This window comes from Manis pentadactyla, chromosome 2, assembly GCF_030020395.1.
Source record: "Manis pentadactyla isolate mManPen7 chromosome 2, mManPen7.hap1, whole genome shotgun sequence".
NCBI classification, from domain to species: Eukaryota; Metazoa; Chordata; class Mammalia; order Pholidota; family Manidae; genus Manis; species Manis pentadactyla.
The window spans coordinates 46,231,296-46,251,389 of record NC_080020.1 but is presented as its reverse complement, the minus strand read 5'-3'; the positions used below and the strand labels follow the sequence as shown (position 1 = coordinate 46,251,389).

The 20,094-nt window shown below is 41.3% G+C and overlaps 2 protein-coding genes across 2 annotated transcripts in view; both read right to left on the bottom strand.

Moving 5' to 3' along the window:
* The window catches only part of ATP6V0E1 (ATPase H+ transporting V0 subunit e1), a 39,970-nt gene extending 32,321 nt beyond the window's left edge, over positions 1 to 7,649 (bottom strand). Inside the window, exons 1-2 of the mRNA XM_036884754.2 lie at positions 7,457 to 7,649; positions 3,305 to 3,352 (exon numbers count right to left, since the gene is read on the bottom strand). Coding sequence (XP_036740649.1) covers positions 3,305 to 3,352; positions 7,457 to 7,560 — 152 coding nt within the window. The 5' untranslated portion in view covers positions 7,561 to 7,649. The remainder of the gene's footprint in view (positions 1 to 3,304; positions 3,353 to 7,456) is intronic.
* A 5,717-nt stretch (positions 7,650 to 13,366) lies between these two features.
* RPL26L1 (ribosomal protein L26 like 1) lies at positions 13,367 to 20,088 on the bottom strand. Its single transcript, XM_036884751.2, has 4 exons — positions 19,958 to 20,088; positions 19,393 to 19,569; positions 14,398 to 14,538; positions 13,367 to 13,665 (listed from the first exon to the last, which is right to left on the bottom strand). Exons 2-4 carry the CDS (start codon positions 19,558 to 19,560, stop codon positions 13,537 to 13,539), a joined length of 438 nt encoding a protein of 145 aa, XP_036740646.2. The 5' UTR covers positions 19,561 to 19,569; positions 19,958 to 20,088; the 3' UTR covers positions 13,367 to 13,536.
* Between the last annotated feature and the right edge of the window lie 6 nt (positions 20,089 to 20,094).

Here is a 20,094-nt window from a genome sequence, read left to right as displayed (position 1 = left end):
CCCCAGGACCAAGCAAGGCTGGGCTCAGCATTTTTGGATCTTCAAATTCCTGGACCACCGGCGTGAGTTCCTATAGTTCCTGTAGGCTGTTCCACAAAGGTCCTTGTGTGATGAGCAGTATAAGGGGGCTGGAGGGGGTGCGTGAGGTAGACTCATTTGGGGTCTTAGAAGAGGGGTTTGTGGGAGTGAGTAGATGAGGGAACCTCTTTGGGAAGTGACTGGAGCTTCTTGAGTTCTTTGGTTACTGTCTGTCTCCTCTCACTAAAGAGGGCAGGGGGATATGTCTGTTTTATTTGTCACTGCTACATATCCAGTGCCTGGTACATAGTAGGCTCTAAATAAATAGGTTGAATGAATGAACTCTAATAAGGCCCAATAAAATACACACTACAATAGCCCTGTAATAAAACTGTTCTTATAAGCAAGAGAGTACTTTGAATTAAAATAATTCATTTTTAGAAATTACTGGTAATATAACTTTGTATTTTTCTCATACACATTCTTATGTTTAAAAACTCCTCAAATCATACAATAACATAATCAGGCCAAATAGCCTTCAGCCTAGAAGAACCAAGGTCTCCTGCTTCCTAGTCAATATTTCTTTCTCTATATCACTCTGCTGGTAAGACTTAAAATTAGTCAAGTGTAAGAAAAAATACAGCATGTTTTCCACAAAGCAATTGTATCTTCACAGTAAAATACTAACTTTCTAACTTACCTGGAAGATGTGAATTTTGTGACTCTGGGTAAACTACAACATACTTCAACATTAACAACTAAACTAAGATCAAGAGAAGGTATGGAACAGTAACTAATAGGATTGTATGCGTAAGAAACAAACGTCATCTCATGCCTCAAAGAGGGAACTAGATGTATAACATTCAGACTTTTTTGGCTGAACTGTTAATTCAAACCAGTTGAACTGGCAGAGATCCTGATTTACTCAGAGCTCAAGCAAGTTACGCCCCACAGAATCGAACCTAAACTACAACAAACAGAAAGAGCAAAAAAACTGCCACAAACAGAAGGCCATGAATGTATTTCAAAACATGACTTTGTTGAAGAAATCCAGTTTCTTTGGGTGTGTCTGCCTTCTAAAGAGGTATTTTCAGGAAAATATACTTACTAGTACCAAACTTTGAATTTCAAAATTTACTATAGAATTCCACCATTTTGTGGAATAAGGAATGCAAAATGTTTGGGATTTGAATTCCACCCATATGCTTCAGGCAAGATTTTGTTAAATAGGATATATGACAAGGTTTCAAACAAAAGAAAAAAACAATTTCATAAAGCCTATACTATTTTCCCCATAAAATGGCCTCCAAAGCATTTAATATTGGAACACTGTTTACTACCCTTTATTAATACACCAATGACAGTACTGATCCCCTGTCAGTAGAACAGTCACTAGCACATTCGGGACAAAGGAAAAAATCTAGACAGCAAGAGGTAAGTAAGGTCGTTCTCACAGATGGCTCTCAACTGAGTCACTAAGACTCAAGGTGATATAATTTCTAACCAAGTCCAGTTACTCATTTTACCCTTGGAAATTAGACTGATAAGACTGATTGGCAAGGTTTCCTGTTTGTTTAAAGAGAACAGCACAAAAATTAACCAAATTCCAAACACAACCGAAGAACATGAAGTCACAAAACATTTTTGCCCCATCTTGGCTCAATCTCAAGTTATTCCTCTGGGAAGTAACTTTCTCTTTTTTTTTTAAAACCCCACCACTAACCTTACTGTTCATGTAGCAGAGCTCTTCAAAGAAATAAAAATAAAGGCCTTTTCAATCATAGGACCATTCCTTGGCTCCTAGATTGATAAAGAGCTCCTTTGTTGGGATTTTCATAGGAGACTCAGGATTTACTAAAATGAGGAATTCTTGATGACATATGTATTTCTCCTCATTCACTCTTTAGAGCTAAACACACCTAGTATAAGAATTCCCTCCGTGTGCTACCTGTCAGACTTCTATTCTGGAAGCTAAGCTATCACCTGAAAAAGGCTTTTACCTTTCTAACTAGGAAAAAAAGAAACTAAACAAGCCAGGTGTAGAAAGTCTCATCATCTAAGCCCTAGTGCTGAGGCAAACAATGCCATCCTCACTTTGCAAAACTCCTAAAATGCATCATAATTCAGCTTTAAATAGTTGCACTTGAACAAATGACTGAGTGATTGGCCAGACAGCCAAATTTCATGGTACTCATGCTTTGTCAAGGGCCAGAATTTGATCTATGTCAAGAACTAGAATTGCCTTGTCCCCATGAACCTCTCGGAAAATCCTTAGTGCAAAGGCCCCAGAATATAAGAAATTCGTAGACTCAAGAGTCACAGAGGGCCATGGCCTTTCATCAGAGGACTAGAACTGCTGCTTCCTACCTCTTGGGGGCAGTAAACAACAGTTTGGCCCACACCAACACTTTCCATATAAGGAAGTCTCAGGAAGCTACAAAGCCCTCTTGAAGAAAAGAGAATCACTGGTTCTAAACTCTAAAAAGAAATCCCTAAAAGGAGGAATTTTGTGGTATGTGAAATATATCTCAATTAAAACAAAAGAAAGAAACTATAAGACCTTTGAATACTTTGAAGTGCTTATTCTCTCCATGACCTGACTATTACTCAGTTTCTTTCTGGGGCTTGACTCATTCCATCCTTCAGGGAAGGGGAGAGTGTAGACAGGGTTGGAAATATCTTTAAAATAGTTGAATAGTTTTGCCATTTTTGACACTCATGGGAATAAAGAACAGTATTCCAAAAATACATGTTGAGGAATTGCCTTATATAACCTAAAACAGTTTTTTCATTCAACAGTTTATACAAACTCTGTAATCTATTCAAATAGGTGCCAGTTACTACAATATTTTATTATAATGTACAATGAATTGTTTTAAAAAACTGTTACCTGATTACTATTCTAGCTCAACTTCTGTTCATCAGATAACAGAAGTCATAATAAAGAATGGCTTTATTACTTCCATAGTGAGATATTTAAATGAAATGAGTAGATTAAATTCTCCCCAATAAAACATAAAGTAGCACATGACAATTTCTGGCTAATTATAAGATTTAAAATTGTGCCAAATAATTTGGAGAGTATCTGTAGAGTTCTTATGTAAATATACTGAACATAGGAAAAGAGTGCTCTTTTCAATCTCAGGAGACTGTTTCTAGGTGTTACATGAGGGACAAGCTCCGGTGAAGCAAAGTGTGACGTTTCACAACAATCATGCTCCACTAATTTAATTTTCAATCACACATATTATAAACATCAAGAATAATTCTTATTAAAACTACTTACAAGAGATAGCAGCAAACTGAACAGGTCACCAACATAGTGATGATAACTCTAAAAAAAAAAAGGCAAACATCATTAGATAACTAGCAAACTACGCAGCCAGTGCAGGGTGGTTTAAGTCCCCTTTCCAAGTTATCAAGCTGGCAAGGATTGCACACCAAGAAAATGGGGTCTGAATCTGTTCAAACACCAGTAGAGTGCAGTGAACCCAGGCGCACGCAGGAGAAGTTTAACTAAGTAATTAACATCTATGTTTAAAGGGAAATGTACTGATGCCACAGCTTAGGTGTCTAATCCAAACCCATCTAAAACTAAACTCAAAAGGCTACAGCGACAGTTCTGACATTCAAGTAATCACTTGTTTGGTAGTATTTCTGCAATGAAATGACACTGCTAAAAACAGGACTTTCTAGCATTCACCTCTCCCCATCTCCATTCCTGTCTGAAAATGCTAAGGATCGCTGACCTGCCAAATTTCAACATATAACAATTGTGTTCATGATATTCCCTTCCCATTTTCTCTTCCAAAGATTCCCTTTCTAAATCTACTCTCCAGAAACAGCACCGCCATTCCCCCATCTGACCCACCCCTCAAATCTGTCATCTTTATGTTCATGCCTCTTCTGCACTTTCGGTCACCAAATGCTGTTGATCAGTCCTTTAAATCATCTCTCCCTATGTGGATTTCTTCCTTTCTATTTCCACAATTAACTCCAAAATTTGTCAGGTTTGCCTGGCTAACCAACCACCAGCAGATTGAAAACTTTCTTCCTTCTTTTTCATTTTATTCAAAATCACCTTGGATTAATCTCTCTAAATATTCCTTTCATCACATCACTCTGCAGCTTAACACCTTTCAATGCCCTCCTTCATCCATAGGAGTAATTTTCAAAGAGAGGGTCTCCATACCCTTCAGAGTAAGCAACACTATCTCCTAGAATGCAGGACGCAAATATCAGAAGTCCTTTTGTATTTATTTTAACTTATCCTTTAGAAGTCCTGTGTGTGTATATATTTTCTGTGGTTAATATAATGGCACATCCATTCATTCATTCAACAGGTTTTCCCTCAGCGTCCAGTATGTACCAGGCTCTAGGAAAAGAAGAGGGAACAAAATAGATGAAAATTCCCATCCCCTTGAAGGTGACACAGTAGTGGGGGAAGACAGACAAGATACAAGATGAATGGTAAGCAAACAGTAAGTATCTATCTAGTTATCATTAGTATATCAGATTGTAAGTGTGGATGGGGGAAAATAAAACAGAAAAGGATAAGGATACACAGGGGGCTGGAGGCTGGGGTTGAAATTTTAAAGGGGGTAGTTGGGCAAGGATTTGCAGAAGAGGTAGTGTGCAGACCTGAGGAGGTGAGGGAAGGTTCCAGATAGGAGGAACAGCAAATGCAAATGCTGGAGGTAAGAGGGTACCAGGCGTTCAGAGGAGGATGGAGGCCTGTGTGGTTGAGTACAGCAAGGGGAACCTAGCAGGAGGTCAAGTCAAAGGTATCTTGTAGCCTCTTAAAGGAAAAGGGAAGCTCTTTGGAGGGATTTGAGGAGACAACTGACAAACTGATTCAAATTCTAGTAAATTCTCTCCAGAGGGTGGGAGTAGAATGGGGAAAGAGGAGCAAAAGGACAAGCAGAGAAACCAGTTAGGGGGAATTGCAATAATCCCATGGATCAGGCTGGTAGCAGCACAGGTAGTGAGAAGTGGTCAGACTCTGAATATACTCTGAGATACATTCTTCAAAATATGTAACTTGTACATTACACTTATAATACATAAATGAACATGTACAGGGATTTGTGTGGTGGTATACAACACTCCTACTACTCCCTATTTTTCTGTATGTTTGAAAATGTTCTGTATATTTTAAAACACTGGAGATGACTAAACTCCTGGAACATGAATTCCTGCCCTCTACTCCTATCCTCTGCCCCACATCTATGCTCTGGGATCCACTATGTCAAAATCTGAAGCTTTTAGATATCTGTGGATTCCTAAAGAGAAAAGAGAGAAATCATGAAAAATGAGAACAGTCGGAAAGCTGACTCCAGGCATAGCCTATTTTATCTGGAGCTCTTTTTCAGTTGTAGAAAAGAATGAGAGACTAAGGGCCTTGTTTCAGGTTATACACAAGAGTCAGAGAGTTTTTGCTTTTTGGCCCTTTCTTCTTTCTGCCTCACCAGGTCCTTGAAAACTTCCTAATGAACCAATTTTTTGCATTCTGATGTATAGGGTCTTGCAGGCAAGAGGAATTAATTAAAATCAAAGTCTTCATTCCTCCCTTTGCACAAAGAACTTTATTTGCCTAATGAAGATTTTTTAATATTTTAAATCAGAAAAGCTCTCCTGTATTAAAAATTCACCATAGACCTTGAAGCAATTCAGCTCCTTCATGTATTTCAAAAAAAACATTGAACTGAAGTCTTTTCAGGAGGTAAAGGGGAACTCGTACTAACTCAGTACTAGTATTTCCATTTTACAATGAGGAACTGGGAACATGGAAAAGTTAAATTGTCCAAGGTCACAGGGATCATTCAGCTAGGAACAGTGTGTCTCAAAGTGTCACAGTAAAACTTCTGGGAGACACTTTGTGTTTTAAGACCTGTTCAATTCTGCCAACAGCAGGAAATACAAGGATTGGGGTGGAGGCTGCAAATTAGACTTGGATAACAGATCACTAGCAGGTCAAACCTGAATCATAACAGTAGGGCTAGAAACTGAATAGCCACTGTACTACAGGAGGCATTTTATTACCCTGGATAATAGCAGTGGCATCAAGTCCCAAGGCTGGGCACGTAAAAAATAAGTGCTACCAGTACATATATAAATGCTTTTCTGAATATGCAGGCTGGAAAAGAAGACAATAGGGTAATGAATTAGTTGAAGATAGAAATACAACAAAGAAGTGCTTTGTCATTCTCTAACTCCAGTAGGAGAAACAAGTCTAATAAATTCAGTTAATACAAGCTGTTTTAATAACCCCAGAATTTGAACTACTCAAAAGGTAGAAGAGATGACCCTATATAATTGGTGCTATGCAGGGAAGAGGGGAAGGAGGGACCTAATGCTACCAAATGATATATGTTCATCTGCCATTTTCCCTTTTTAAACAAATATGATTTACTTTTAAGCTAGACAGAAGTAATACGTCTAACAGAAGTTTGTTCAAGAATGCAAAAGGGGTCCAGGTCACAAAATAGTAGGGAAGTAATGGCATTTTCTTTCCTTTAATAAAGGCAATAGAATTATCCACTCAACAGATATTTACCGAATGGCTACTATGCATGCAAAGCACTGTGAAGCCACCAATCAGTTTCAAAGAATAAAGCAAGAGATGGTGTTTTTGACAAACTATGACTTCAGTCTAAGTTTCACCCCACATGACCTTGCACTGAGAAAAAATGACTAAAAGGCAAAAGAGGAACTTTGCTGTTCCAAAGTTCCTTTAAAGATAAAGACTATATCATAGTACAATAAAAGTTTACCAACAAAATTGTTAAAGCTCTATTTAACAAATAAGTCTGGGGGGAAAAGTGTTTCTTCATCACTGTGAGAACTAGTTACACTCACACACACAAGGGCGGGAGCGCCCTCCAAAAGGTATGACGCAGGGGTTTCTAAACAATATTTCCTGCTCTTCGGTAATCAATTTCGCTTTAGATCGGTCCCCGACTCCCTCCTGGCACCCACTAGATGCCGGGCCTAGGCTCAACGTTGTTGCACCTGTGCAACTGCGACATGTGAGGCAGACACGGTAATTTGATTCTTTCCTCTAAAGTTGAGGCAAACGAGGCCTCATTTGCGTGGAGGGCAAGGCAAAAGGGGCGAAAGTCCTCTAGAGACGAACCCCAACTTCTCCTTGAGCCGGTATAAATCCATTTCCAGCTACACCCTCTCCACACAGGAGCCTGATAAGAAAGAATACCCCACAAGTCACGGAAGGTCCACCGGAGGTCACACTCGAGCCGGGGGACACTGAAGCAGCTGCAGTAAGGCAGTTGGGGTCTGCACGGGGATCGAGGCCTGCCTCTGGGGTCCGGGGCCACCCAGCAGGGTGTTTGAGCGCCGTGGGACCTCCCCCTTCGCCGGCCGGCCCGGCCCGGCCGGTCCTCACCGCGCGTCCCTCCCAAGGCGGGCCTGGCCCACTTACCCCCGATTGGGGCCCTTAGGGATAAACCAGGGCACCAAGAACCCGACGAAGCCCCAGAACACGCTCATCACGATGAGGGGCACCGTGAGGCCGCTATACGCCATGGTTCCCGCTGGAGCTGCCAGCCCCGACCTGGCCGCCGCACTTTCGTCCCACCCGGAAGTGTCAACACTGGGCCGCGTGACCAGCGCGCACGAAGACCTGCCTCCCGCGCCCCACGTGACTCGCGCTCCGGACTACGTCCCTCCCCGGCCCGGGAGACGGCGCCCTGCCCTCACATGGTCGGTCTCGGGGTTACAGCTCCTTTGAGGGATGTCACTCACCCCAGAGCTAAGGGTCAAGTCACCAGGGGCTCAACAGAATTTTCTGGTTAGAATGTAGCCCTTTTAGGAAATGAGTGTAGTCATCTACAGCTTTATCTTCTTTGGCAACAAACCTACAGAGAACTTGGCAATAGTTAAGTTACTGTTCTGAATTCCTGTATGCCGGGCACTGAGCTGTGAGCTGTAAGTGCCTGAGCTCGTTTTGAACACCTCACTGCAGTCTGTGAGGTAGTTATAATTATTATCGCCGCTTTGCAGTTGAAGAAACAGGCCCAGGGAGGAGGTTAAGGACCTGCATAGCTAGCAAGTGGTAGAGCCAAGATTCAACTCTGTTGGTGCGAGTTTCAACCAGTGCTCTTAACTACTGCACTGCTGTATAACTTGCGCACAGTGCCAGGTTCTGGGGTTGCAGAAATCAATCAGATCCCCTGCAGGCAATTCACTGGCTGGTGAGAAGATGGACTTGCAAGCTGTGGATAAAATTGTAGCATTTCCAGAATATCTTGCCTGGCTTTAGTATATCTGCATATCAATAGGCGTTAAGAGGTGGAAAGAAGTATGGCTTTAGTGCACTTGCATCTTTCTTCAGGGGTGGAGAAGTTCATCTCCATATCAATGGGTAATTACCTGGGCAACCGAGGGCTTATCTGTACCTGAGAGGTGAGGGGGAGGGCCGTTGTGGTTGTTGCTGGAGCTAAGAAGAAAGATGGACTGGGACTGCAGTTTGTGAGAAATAAACGGGTTTTAAACTTTATTTCTCTCTTTGACTGATTTTGGGTTTTGGAGGTGTTTTGCCCCGGGATTTCCTTTCCCCAGACTGACACAAGCCAACCGCTCAATGCGATGTGCAGGTATACTGCACCTAGAGTGTACTTTTCACACCAGCCAGTCCTGAGCTGAGCCTTGAAAGAGCAGGAACTCTTTCCAATGCTTGGAGTTTCCAATGCTTGCCAAGAATTTTTACATATGTTATTTAGAGTGTGCGACAACCTTGGAACAGAGGAGGAAACCAGCTTTCGGAGAGGTTAAGAAACTTGATAAATCTCATAGACAGAAGCAAGATGGAAGGCAGATCTACATACTAAAACCAGTATGCTCTACCATGGACCAGTTTCCCTGCTAATAGCCACATTTCCTTACCTGCAATCACCCCGATTTCTTTCTTAAGTAGAATGGATTCTTGGATTAAATGGAAAGTTAGACGAGTAATCTTTAACATTTAGACTAACACTTCAAACGACTCAAAAAACCATCACCTGACCGGTAATATAGAAAACTAGATGGTCACTTTGTGTTCATACTGCTGCCCCCAGAACTTAGTCATAGCAGAAATTCTGTTGTTCTTAAATCCTAATCCAAGCATTACCTTCTCCAAGACCTGTTTCATCCAGTTTGGGTTTCTTTTGAGGCATTTGAATTATTTATGTGGGTATCTTAACCAACTCTACTGGAGGGCAAATTCCTTTAGGACAAGTACTGTTTTAACTGATTTTTGCTCCTCAGGAGTGTGAGCACATAGACTGTGCTCAATAAACACAAGTAAAACTGAATTAAATAATTAAGAAATGGTGAGATTAGCCAGAACTAAATAGAGAAAAAAGTTTACTATTTCTTCCCATTTCTTTTTTTCTTAATTCAAGTTTAATTTGTGGTAAAATAAACATAACATAAAATTCACCACCTTAACCATGATTAAGAGTCCAGTAGCATTAAATGTATTCCATTGTTGTGCACCCAGTTTCCAGAAAATTTTTCATACCCATTTAACAACTTCCCATTCTCCTTTCCACAATCTACTTTGTTTCTATTTGACTACTCAAGATACTTGACATAAGTGGAATCATACGGTATTTCTCTTTTTGTGACTGGCTTGGTTTACTTAGCATATGTCCTCAAGTTTCATCCACATTATAACATGTGTCAGAATTTCCTTCCTTTTTAAGCCTGAATAAACTATATGTATATACATTTTGTTTCTCCATTCATTTGTCAGTTGGGTTGCTTCCACTTTTTGGCTATTGTGAATTTTTACCCATTTCTGAAATAATGGCAAATATTTCAAGTTTATTCTGTTAAGTCTACCCTTTGCCTCACCTTTTTTAAGAAGCAGAGCATGTGTTTGGGAGCACAGCAATGTGCCTTCTCAGACACCAGTTCTGTCTCAATCTGTTTCATCTTCTGAGATGAGAAAATTTCTGAATCTTGGTATTATAGTTATGGGCTAGTATTGGCCAATAGCTCCCTCTATCAGTCAACCTGTCAAAAACATTTTATTCTATGTTCCAAATAAAAATTTTGGGAAAGGTCAGGAACTAGGATTCAGTGATCCATTGAATGAAGAAATATCCTCTGCCTTTAAGGCACTTCAAGCCTACTTCAGGAAACAACTCGGACTCTGGGCAATGTGGTCCGAGGACACCTGGGGAGTCCCTGAGACTCTATCAGCCGGTCTGCAAGGGCTTCTCTTTTCTGACTATAGTACCAATCTGTGTGAGGCTGAAGTTTCTTCCTATGCTTTACCCTAATTATTGCAACAAATTGAATGCAGAAGCATTTTAAGAATACTTTTGTATTAAGCTAGTCCATTAAGGGGTTTTGCAAAAATTTAACACAATGTCATCGTTACATTTATTTTGTTTTAAAAAGATAATTATCCATGAAAATGTTATTTCTGTTAATGTGTTACCAGTTTATTATTGTTGACGTAAAATGAATTTCAAATGTTAAAATTTTGTTTTAATTTGTAACTTGGTAAACTATATGATAGATATAACCTACATAAATGTAAGCTTTTTGGGTCCTAAAGCTTTACATGTGTATACAGGTGCAGAGACCAAAAAGTTTGAGAAACACTCCTAGAGGAAAAGCCTCAGAGGCAATCCCAATAGGATAAAGTCAACAAGAGCTGATTGAAATAACATAGTGCAACCCCCAGAGCCCTTCTTTCCTAAGCCTAACCCTTTAAATAAAAACAGGCATGCAAAATCACAAAGCCATAGAATCATACAGCTCCTCTCCAAGCTGATCTGGAAGCTTGGAAATTACTGGAGTGTAAGGCTGGAGGCACCAGGGGAAGGGGAAAGCCTGCTGGACAAGCTCAGGCCTCACCAAACAAGGTGAAGAGACCAACAGGTTCCTGCCTGACAATATTCCAGAGCCTGATCGGATAACATTCCTAACTAGAGCCCTTCCCCCAAGCTAGAAGAGTAGTGGTAACTTTCTAGTACCTGGCTAAAGACCAATGAGAGACCCCCACGTACCCTAGCCGAGCCAATCCTCACGCCACTATATACCTTTGCTCTCCCTCCCCCTGCCTTCTTTAAAAACTTGCTGCCTCCCCTGCTGAGCGTGACTTCCCCAGCCTGTGATAGCCAGACCGGGCAACATCACCTGGGAATTGCGCTCAAATAAACTGCCTGGCCCTTTGTTGCCTCTTGTCACCTGCTTATTTCGGCTAGAATTTATCTTACATGGAGAAGCTGAAAGCTCCAGCATGCTCCCAATTCATTTGCTCAGCATGTATATATGGATATGCAACTGTGGGCAGCCCTCACTGATTATAGCAGCTACCATTTCTTGAGCCACATGCCATTGAACTAGGTGCTTTGAATTACCCATCTCATTCAATGCCCATACACATAATATAGATATTATTAAATCCATTTTATATATCAGAAAACAGCTCAGATTTGTAACTTGCCTGATGTCTAGCTGTTTTAAGTGGCAGAACTGGTATCTGAATGTCAGCCTTCAATAGCTACTGCTCTTCCCACTAAGCCATGCTGCTTCTCCTATTTCAAATAATAAGTCAACAACAACAAAAAAAAACCCTAAATTACACACAACTGAACACACCTAATGCATGAGACCTTTGAAAAACTGTTCTATAATTAGCTGCCCTTCTATGAGGCTAGGCTAGGATGTGGCTGATTTAGTTTAATTCTGATGCACAAAGAATGTCTTCTCTATTATTTGTATATATTTACATTGTAATTATGGTATTCAGGCCATAAATCAATTTTATATAGCTGTTTACATTTAGATGATCTGCTTTTCTCATAGAGATTTCTTCATAGATCAAACTTTTAATAAGCACCCAATCATGTATGCAAAGAATATTTCTGGAAGACAAAAGAAACTGGAAAGAGTGACTGCTTCTGGAAAGAACTGAGTGACTGAATATCAAGGTGACAAGGAAGCTGATTTTTCGCTGTATACCTTTTGTGCCTTTTTATGTTGTACCATATAAAAATATTACTTCTTTAAAAAAAAACGAACTGAAAAGAACCCAAGCCACCAGATGGGAAAGGCTCACTCAACATCTGGAGCATCAGTAGAGTATAGTGGACTCTTGGTTAGTAGAGTACAGCCTAGTTCCTGGAAGATTTAAATACTTGCCTACCCAACTCACACTGAAAGCTCTGTAGCTGAACAGCTCATGCCTGAGTGTGATATGAAAGCAGATATTCAGAAGCAGTTATCTGAAGTTTGAAAGTTTGGAGTCTTCCCAAAATAGCACAGGGACTCACTCAAGTGAATGGACAAATGCAAATTTGGTGAAAAGGTCAGTTAGAAACTGCTTAATTCAAAGTCACTCCAGAAACGTGCTAAAACCCTGAACTGTGATAGGCAGGCCCACCCACCTGGCATTCTCCAGTCCCCATTTCCTGAGGCGACCAAAACACAATACTGCTGCCCTTAAATCCTTTCCTTGGTTCCAGAACAAGCATTTGTTTAAACTCCCTTGAGAAAAACTTTTCCTCCTGCTCCTGCGAACAAACTCATTGCCAATCCCCTCTAAAACAGTTAGAATTTCTTGAGCTCTGCTTTACTTGCAGAATCTCAAGTGGTTAAATCTGACAACTTTGAAGTACATACTCTTTATTTCCATCTTATAAATGACAAAACTGAGGCCCAGAAAGGTTAAGCAATTTGCCCATGGTCACACAACTAGGAACAGAACTGGGATTAGAATTCACATCTGATGCTGAGTTCCTGCTCTTGATCACACTATTACTCACATGCTCAAGATAAGCGGTTTGGGATGATTTGGATGCCAGGATGGCGGGTGAGTGTATTACAGCCCTCAAAGCTCTTAGCTATCATTTGTAGTGAACAAGTTGCTGAAAAGAAGCCAATTTGGGCTCCTAGGAAGAGCAAAATTTTAGTTTACTGATGAGAGTAATGGTTGGATCCCAGGGCCCACATCAGGCATGACACTATGTCATCCCAACTAAAAATTTAATCCAGTATGAAATCTGACCTCAGTGCAAATTTGGGGGTCCTAAAACATGTGTTGGTCAAGAATAAAAATAAAACTCGTTAGAAGATTCAAATAATAGATTCACTAGACATACAGCTCAGCATGTTAATGGTAACATCCCTGCTGTGTGTGGAACAAATCTCAGAATCAGGGACCAGAGCCCTGTCCTGTCCATCCCATCAGCAAGAAGATCCAGGCAGGAGCAGGGCTATTCCACCACTGCTATTTTGCTCCTCCAAAGAATTAAATGTTATAAATAACTGTTCATGGGGAACTGATAATAAAATAGATTTTACCTATAAAACAATGAAAATTGCATTTGGCGTAAGGAAAACATTTATAATTTTTATTCATAAAATTACTAAAACAGCAAAAGCAGATTAACAGAACCACATAGCAAGAACAGAATGTTCCAGACACATTTCGAAGTTTCAAAGAGATACACACCATGCTAAAAATCTACAGTTAAACCACAGTTGCACAATAATTTTTATTCATTCCTGCATTTTCTCAATAAGTTCTTCCTTATATTTGCCTTTCTCTTTACCAACTTGTCGAGATTTGGCTTTGCGTTCAACAATTTTTTTCCGATCTTTATCCAGCTTTAGCCTGGTGATAACCACCTGTTAGGAGTGAGAAAACAAACACCTCATTTTTTTTAAGTAGAAAGGATTTACAACCACAATTATTTTGTACAGCAGAGCTTCCCCTGACAACCAGAGCTTGGATTACTTCTTCTGGTACCCAACTCCTTACCCCTTACCTCCTGAGGATCAAGGACAATTTAGATGGTTTATAGTGATATGAAATGTCATTTGGGCTGGGAAAAATGATACTACCAACATGTTTCTGGTTTGTCTATCATTCACTTGGCTGGCAAAATGCACTGTTTAAAAAACATCTGCATTCCCACCTGCTATTGGGTAATACAGAGATCATATGGATAATTAAGATCTCAACTCTTCTGCCCTAAAGGATCTGAAACTGGAGAGAGACCTTACAACACAGGGTATAAAACTGGAGTGCAAAGGAAGAACAGCATATTCCATGAGGTGAGTGTGAAGGTCACAGGAAGAGATGTTCTTTCTCCCTCTGGATACTACGTAGTAGGGAAGTGAAGCCTGGACTGCCTGGAACCCTCCTGCTTGAAGACAGAGCCTTCACCAAAGGTGAGAAAACAGACAAGAAAAAAACCTGGATCCTTCATTATATCACTAAGCCAATGAGATCAATCAAGCCTGCTGGACCTCCCCCCTGAAGTCCTTGCTGGACCATCTGTGCAGACAGTACCAACACGTCAATAATGGCAGCAGTACACTACACGGCTGCTACCACTGCTCAGTCCCAGGCCATACCTTGCTCGGGTGAATGCCCACGTGGACAGTTGTGCCGTTAGCTTTTTCACGCTGCACCCGCTCGATGTAGATGACATACTTCTTTCTGTACACCTGGACTACCTTGCCAATTTGCTGACCTTTGTAGTGTCCTCGAACCACCTAAGAGAAAACACCAAGGAGAATTCTCTCCCCTTCTAATGCACGAACATAATACTGGGGAAACTATCAGGAACACACAGATTAACATACAACTTTTTAAACAAAAGCAGAATTAATCCTGAAAGTCAAAAGTCAGCTGTTTTTTTTTTTGATGTAACTCTGCTTTGTATTATGCCAAGTTAGGTGAAGATTCCTCACATGAATTTTTTTCTTCTCTTTTCTGAAAAACAAAAAACTCCTTCAACTAGGATAGTAGCCATTACAGAATTAGACCTGAGAGTAAAAAATACAATCACTGTACACCTAAAACTAATACAATGTTATATGTTAATTATATCTGTTAAAAAAAAAATCAAATTTTAAAAAGAAAAGATACAATCACTCTCAAGATCTAAACAGAGAAGAATAGTTAAAGATATACTGAGACTCTCATGCAACCATTTAAAATCCATGTTTTCAAAAAATAATTTATGACTTAGGAAAATGTTCAAGATATGACCATTAGAGAAAAAAGGAGAATACAAAGCTATATATATGGACTGAATCTACTGTGTATTTGTTTCATATATATGGCATATAATAAGATGGGACAGACATATACCCAGAGGTTGATAATGGTTGCCATTAGACAGGAAGTAGGATTACAGATGACTGCTTTTTAAGTGCACATTATTCCAAATTTCAAGATTTCTACAAATTAGTACAAATATTTTACAGTCAGAAAAAAATGTTAGATCTCATGGGCTGCTTTCACATACCGAAAATCTTTCCATGCTCCAACTCTATTAAAAAACCAACTGGATTAAAGTTTCCCTGAACACAAGAGCCAATTAAACAGTAGCCACAATATAGGTGATGTTATTTAATAAGCACAGAGGAAATATCACATATAAAGAATTGGAGAATCGCAATACTCCTAAAATGTCTACCAAGATCTTTAGCTTATTTACCAAAGAAATTTTCAGGTTGAAAAAAGAACACCCCACAGGGAAGGCAGTATAGCATAGAGAAGACAAGTAGTGACTCTATAGCATCTTACTATGCTGATGGACAGTGACTGTAATTGGGTATGTGGTGGGGACTTGATAATAGGGGGGAATGTAGTAACCACAATGCTGCTCATGTGAAACCTGAGCATAAGATTGTATATCGATGATACCTTAATACAAAAAAAAAAGAGAGACCCTCATGTGGAAACTTCTGTGAAAAAAATCCCTATTAACTATCAAGACTGAAGAGAGATATTAATAAAATGAAACCAAAGGAACAGCCTGGTTAAAAAGAAATGGACAAAAGCTAGATCCACTGAGGCGGGGGAGAGGAAAAGACTCAATGGACTGGACTGAGCAGGTACGGAGAAGAGGCAAGGATGACCCCAGATTTTGGTCAGGTAACTAGATGAATGGAGGAAGGCATGGAACCTTTCCCAAAGGCATGGAACCTGGGGCAAGAAACAGATTTTAGGAGATAATAGTTCAGTTTAAAAAATGTTGAATTCGAGGCATCTGGTGAGATTCTAGTGGATATTTAATACATAGCTGGAAGGCCAAATGGGTTGGTTACAAAAACCTGGAGTCATCCACAGAGATGGCAATCCGAAGCCTGATTCTGCTCAGGGAGGTAGTGGTATAAGAAGGCAGAATGTTGAAATCTGAGAAAAGCCGACATTTTGGAGGAGTTTGCAAGAGAGACTGAAGTGTCCAGACAGAATGGGAAATCAGGAAAATACGGTGTTACAGTAGCCAAAGAACGTCAAATGCCATGGAAGGGTCAACTACAGGAAGGGTGAACAAGCAGCTGGTCATAGTGATCACAGCAAGGGGAGCACTGGGATGGAAGCCGTTCACGGTAAGGAGGCTGAGTTCTCCAGGGATGAGAAGGTGAAGGTGAGAAAGGACAGTACGCAAAGGGACCTGGCTCTCAAGAGGATGAGGGACATGATATATACTCGAGGGAAATGTGAAGTTAAGGGCTAGTTTTTTTTATCCTTAAAGAGGGGAAAAATGTGTTTAAATGCTTATGATAAAAAGAACAAGTATGGGGAAAAGGTAAAGGAAACAATGGATAGAAAGATCTCAAAAGACAGAAGAGAATGGAGGACTGCAGTATACAGCAGCAGATGGATTAGCTTTAGACAGAAATAGGCTATCATTTTCACTGTAACAGGAGAGAGTGAAGACAGTAGGATGGAACTGCAGCTAAGTTAGAAAGTGTAGAGACAAGAGTTCTGAAGTTCCTGGATGACAGCTTTAATTTCCTCCATGAATTAGGAGAAATAGTTAACTACTCAAAGAGGTAAGTGAGATTCACAGGATCCCAAGAGAGAAAAGGCAATTTTAACAGACCTGCCTGCCAATTTGGGGACTGTTTTATTCTCCTGAAGCAGAATTCAGTACACCCTTTAGAGTCAGACCTGAATTCCTGACTTGGGCATTCATTTCCTGTATTATTTCTTTATTATTTAACCAGAGTTTCAGTTTCTTCCTATCTAAACAGGAAACAGTTCATACCGCACAGGCATTTTACAAATGACAGCTCCTTCTCCCGTTGTCCTTTTCTTTATCTCACCTTCCAATTCCATCCAATTTCTCCACTCATCCAACAAATACTGACTGTGCCCCTGTTGTATGCCAGGCTCTGCACTGAGTTCCCGCAACAAAAAAGAGAAGTTCTATGGTGTCAGGAGCTTAGTCTGATGGGTAGTAAGCAGTTAATGAGAATCCAAGCAAATACATGAACACTAACTGGAAGAGAGCATAAAGGAACTCACTGGGATGACAATAATGGGCTATGGCATAATTAGGGTGAGGGCTACATGGTTTTATATCTGCCAAAACTCATCTGCACATTTTACTGTATATAAATTGTGCTTGTTTTTTCTTAAAGAGCTCAAATTGTGCTCATTGACATGAAGGAAAAATAAAGAATGCTATGCTTTAATATTTATTGAAGTATCTAGGAAGGCTTTTCTGAGGAACTGACTTTTAAGACAAGACCTGAAAAACAAGGAGTTAGTCAGATGTAAGAGAGAAGGAAGAGCACTCCAGGCACAGGGAACATTTTGGACAAAGACCCAGAGGCAGAAGAGCTGAAAGTGTATTTAAGAACCTGAAAAGGCCACTGTTTCAAGTATGGAGCACATGGGGGATAACGGATGACAGGAGGCTGGAGAAGACCAGGACTGGATCACACAGGGCCTTGCTGTCAATGAGCTTAGAAGTTATACTAAGTACATCAAGCACCACTGATAGGTTTTAAGTAGGGTACTTGATTAGCAAATAACAGCCCTCTTGGGTGAATGCCTGACAAGGGTAAGAGGGGAAGCTGGAGATGCCTTGAACCAAACAGTAAATGTGAAGAAGTGGTCAGATTTAAGACTTATTGTAGAGGTAGTATCAGTTCAGACTTAAAGAGACAGATTAGAAGTGGGTTAGGGAGAGAGATGTTAAGGCTAATTTAAAGGTTTAGAGCATATGCAAGTGGAGGAGTGCATATGCTAAGGGAAGTGTGAAAGGAGAATCAGATTACAGAGGCAGTAGCAGTGTTGGGATCAAGAGTGCTCTTGGGTAAGAAGCTTGAGATAGCTAAATAAAAATGTTCAGCAGACAGTTGGACCTCAGGTTTATGCCCAGAAAAGTGGTTTGGACTGAGATATAAAAGTGGGAGTTATAAACATAGAGCAGACATTTAAAGCTCTCAGAATAGATAGCAGCAACCAGGTACACAATGAAGGCAAGAGGAGATGTTAGACTAGGTGCAGGCCCAGACAAACTCAGCATTTAGGGATCAGAGAGGGGAGAAATAGCCAACAAAGGAATCTGAGAAATCTGAATTAAACTGAGATAGGAGGCATGAAGTGCTTCAAGCCATGCCTAGCATGGAGAAGGTCTGTATATAAGCACTATCTGTTTTGTTGTGGTTATATTATTATGTGGCAGGAAATTACGATGTACAGACATACAGGTGACATTATTATCCCCTATTAGAGCGGTGCCTAGTTGGTGGGAATTTTGACCTCTAGGGGACATTCTGACAATGTTCAGAGACATCTTGGTTGTCACAACAAAGAGGAGAGTGTACTACTGGTATCCAGTGAGGAGAGGCCAGGGATGCTGCTAAACACCTTACGATGCACAGGAGAACTCCCCACAACCAAGAAGTATCCAGAATTACAAACAGTGTTGAGGTTGGGCCTGCTCTAAAATGTGAACTCCATGGTAAGAGGGGTCTTCTCAGTCTTGTTCACTGCTAGTGTCTAGAACTGTGCCTGGTAGGTGTTCAATAACTATTCCTTTAAGGACTGAATCTAGCCCCTGCCTATTTCATTCCCCCTTCCCTGCTGCCAAACCCCCTAGACTCTAGTAATGAAGAGAAAAGGGCTTACACCACCTCACCTGGGCTGGGCTCTTTCATAGTTTCACCCTTTTGACTTGCTGCTGCTTCTCCATTCTCTCTGACAAATCCAGAACCATCAAATGGCTAGCCTCCGGCAAAGCAATGATACCTAAACACTACTCTAAGGCTGCACTTTTCCCTGTGGAATCTGGCTCAAAGAGCCACCCTGAGCAATGTCTGAAAAACTGGCAGCTCGGTGCTCAATCAAAAAGTAGAGTTTTGCTTAGTAGGCATACTGGTTTTTTTTTAAAATAGTATTTAAGAATTGAATCTGAATGCTCTTAATTAAGCTATGCAGGCACTCCCTGGTGGCTCTGGGTCCCATCTCTGGTCTACCATGTCTCATTACGCGGGCATGTGAGTCTATCACTTCCCAAGTCCAAGCACACACCACGTTCTCAGGCACAGGCAGCGCGGGAGCGCCTCACAGCTGGTTAACTAGGCCCAAGGGAGACGTACCTGGACCTCATCATCCTTGCGGATGGGCATGGAGCGGACGTTATACTTCTGCCTCAGCTCCTTGGAGAGCGGGGACGACATGATCTTCCTGCGCACGTGCGAGGGGGCATTAAAGTAGCGTTTGCGGTTTTTGCTGCGGTCCGAAGTCACGAAGGGGTTTAACTTCATGGTGACCGTCTGCAATGAGAGCGAGGGAAGGAGCGAAGGGGTGCTCAGTGGGGTACCAGAGCCTGTTCTCCATCTAGGACACTCCTACCAATCCCTGCGCAAGTGCTCTACGGGAGGAGGTGGCTTCGGAAAAGGAGACTTGAGGGAGGAGACCGGGGACATAGTGGATCTGGGTGTTAGAGAGTAAGGCGTGCTTAGGGGGCGCATGCCTGACCAGAGGGTCGTGGGGAGAGGGCGGCACTGGGGCCGTGGGGCTGACTGAAGGAGGAAGGCTGGGGAAGAATGCATGGTTGCGGGCCATGCATTAAATTCTCTGATGAGGCGGGTAGCCCCGAGGCACGTGGGAGTTAGGGTCTAACGGGGTCGAAGAACTACACTATCTGAGAAATCCACTCACCAACCTGGCGCCAGTCAGGTCCTGCGCGCGCAGAACCGGAAGTAAGGCTTCATTTCCGCGTAAGCGTAGAAAGGAAGGAATACTGCATTCCCTTCAGAACGAAACTAAATGGCGCCCCTTGCGGCTTGGGGTGGGAT

What these genes read in the sequence shown, in the direction of transcription:
- RPL26L1 (XM_036884751.2), bottom strand. Translation starts at nt 19,560, where the DNA reads ATGAAGTTAAACCCCTTCGTGACTTCGGACCGCAGCAAAAACCGCAAA. An exon ending in GCAAGGATGATGAGGTCCAG is followed by an intron (nt 14,539 to 19,392) that starts GTACGTCTCCCT and finishes GTTTTCTCTTAG; the next exon opens with GTGGTTCGAGGACACTACAA. An exon ending in TGGGCATTCACCCGAGCAAG is followed by an intron (nt 13,666 to 14,397) that starts GTATGGCCTGGG and finishes CACTCCTAACAG; the next exon opens with GTGGTTATCACCAGGCTAAA.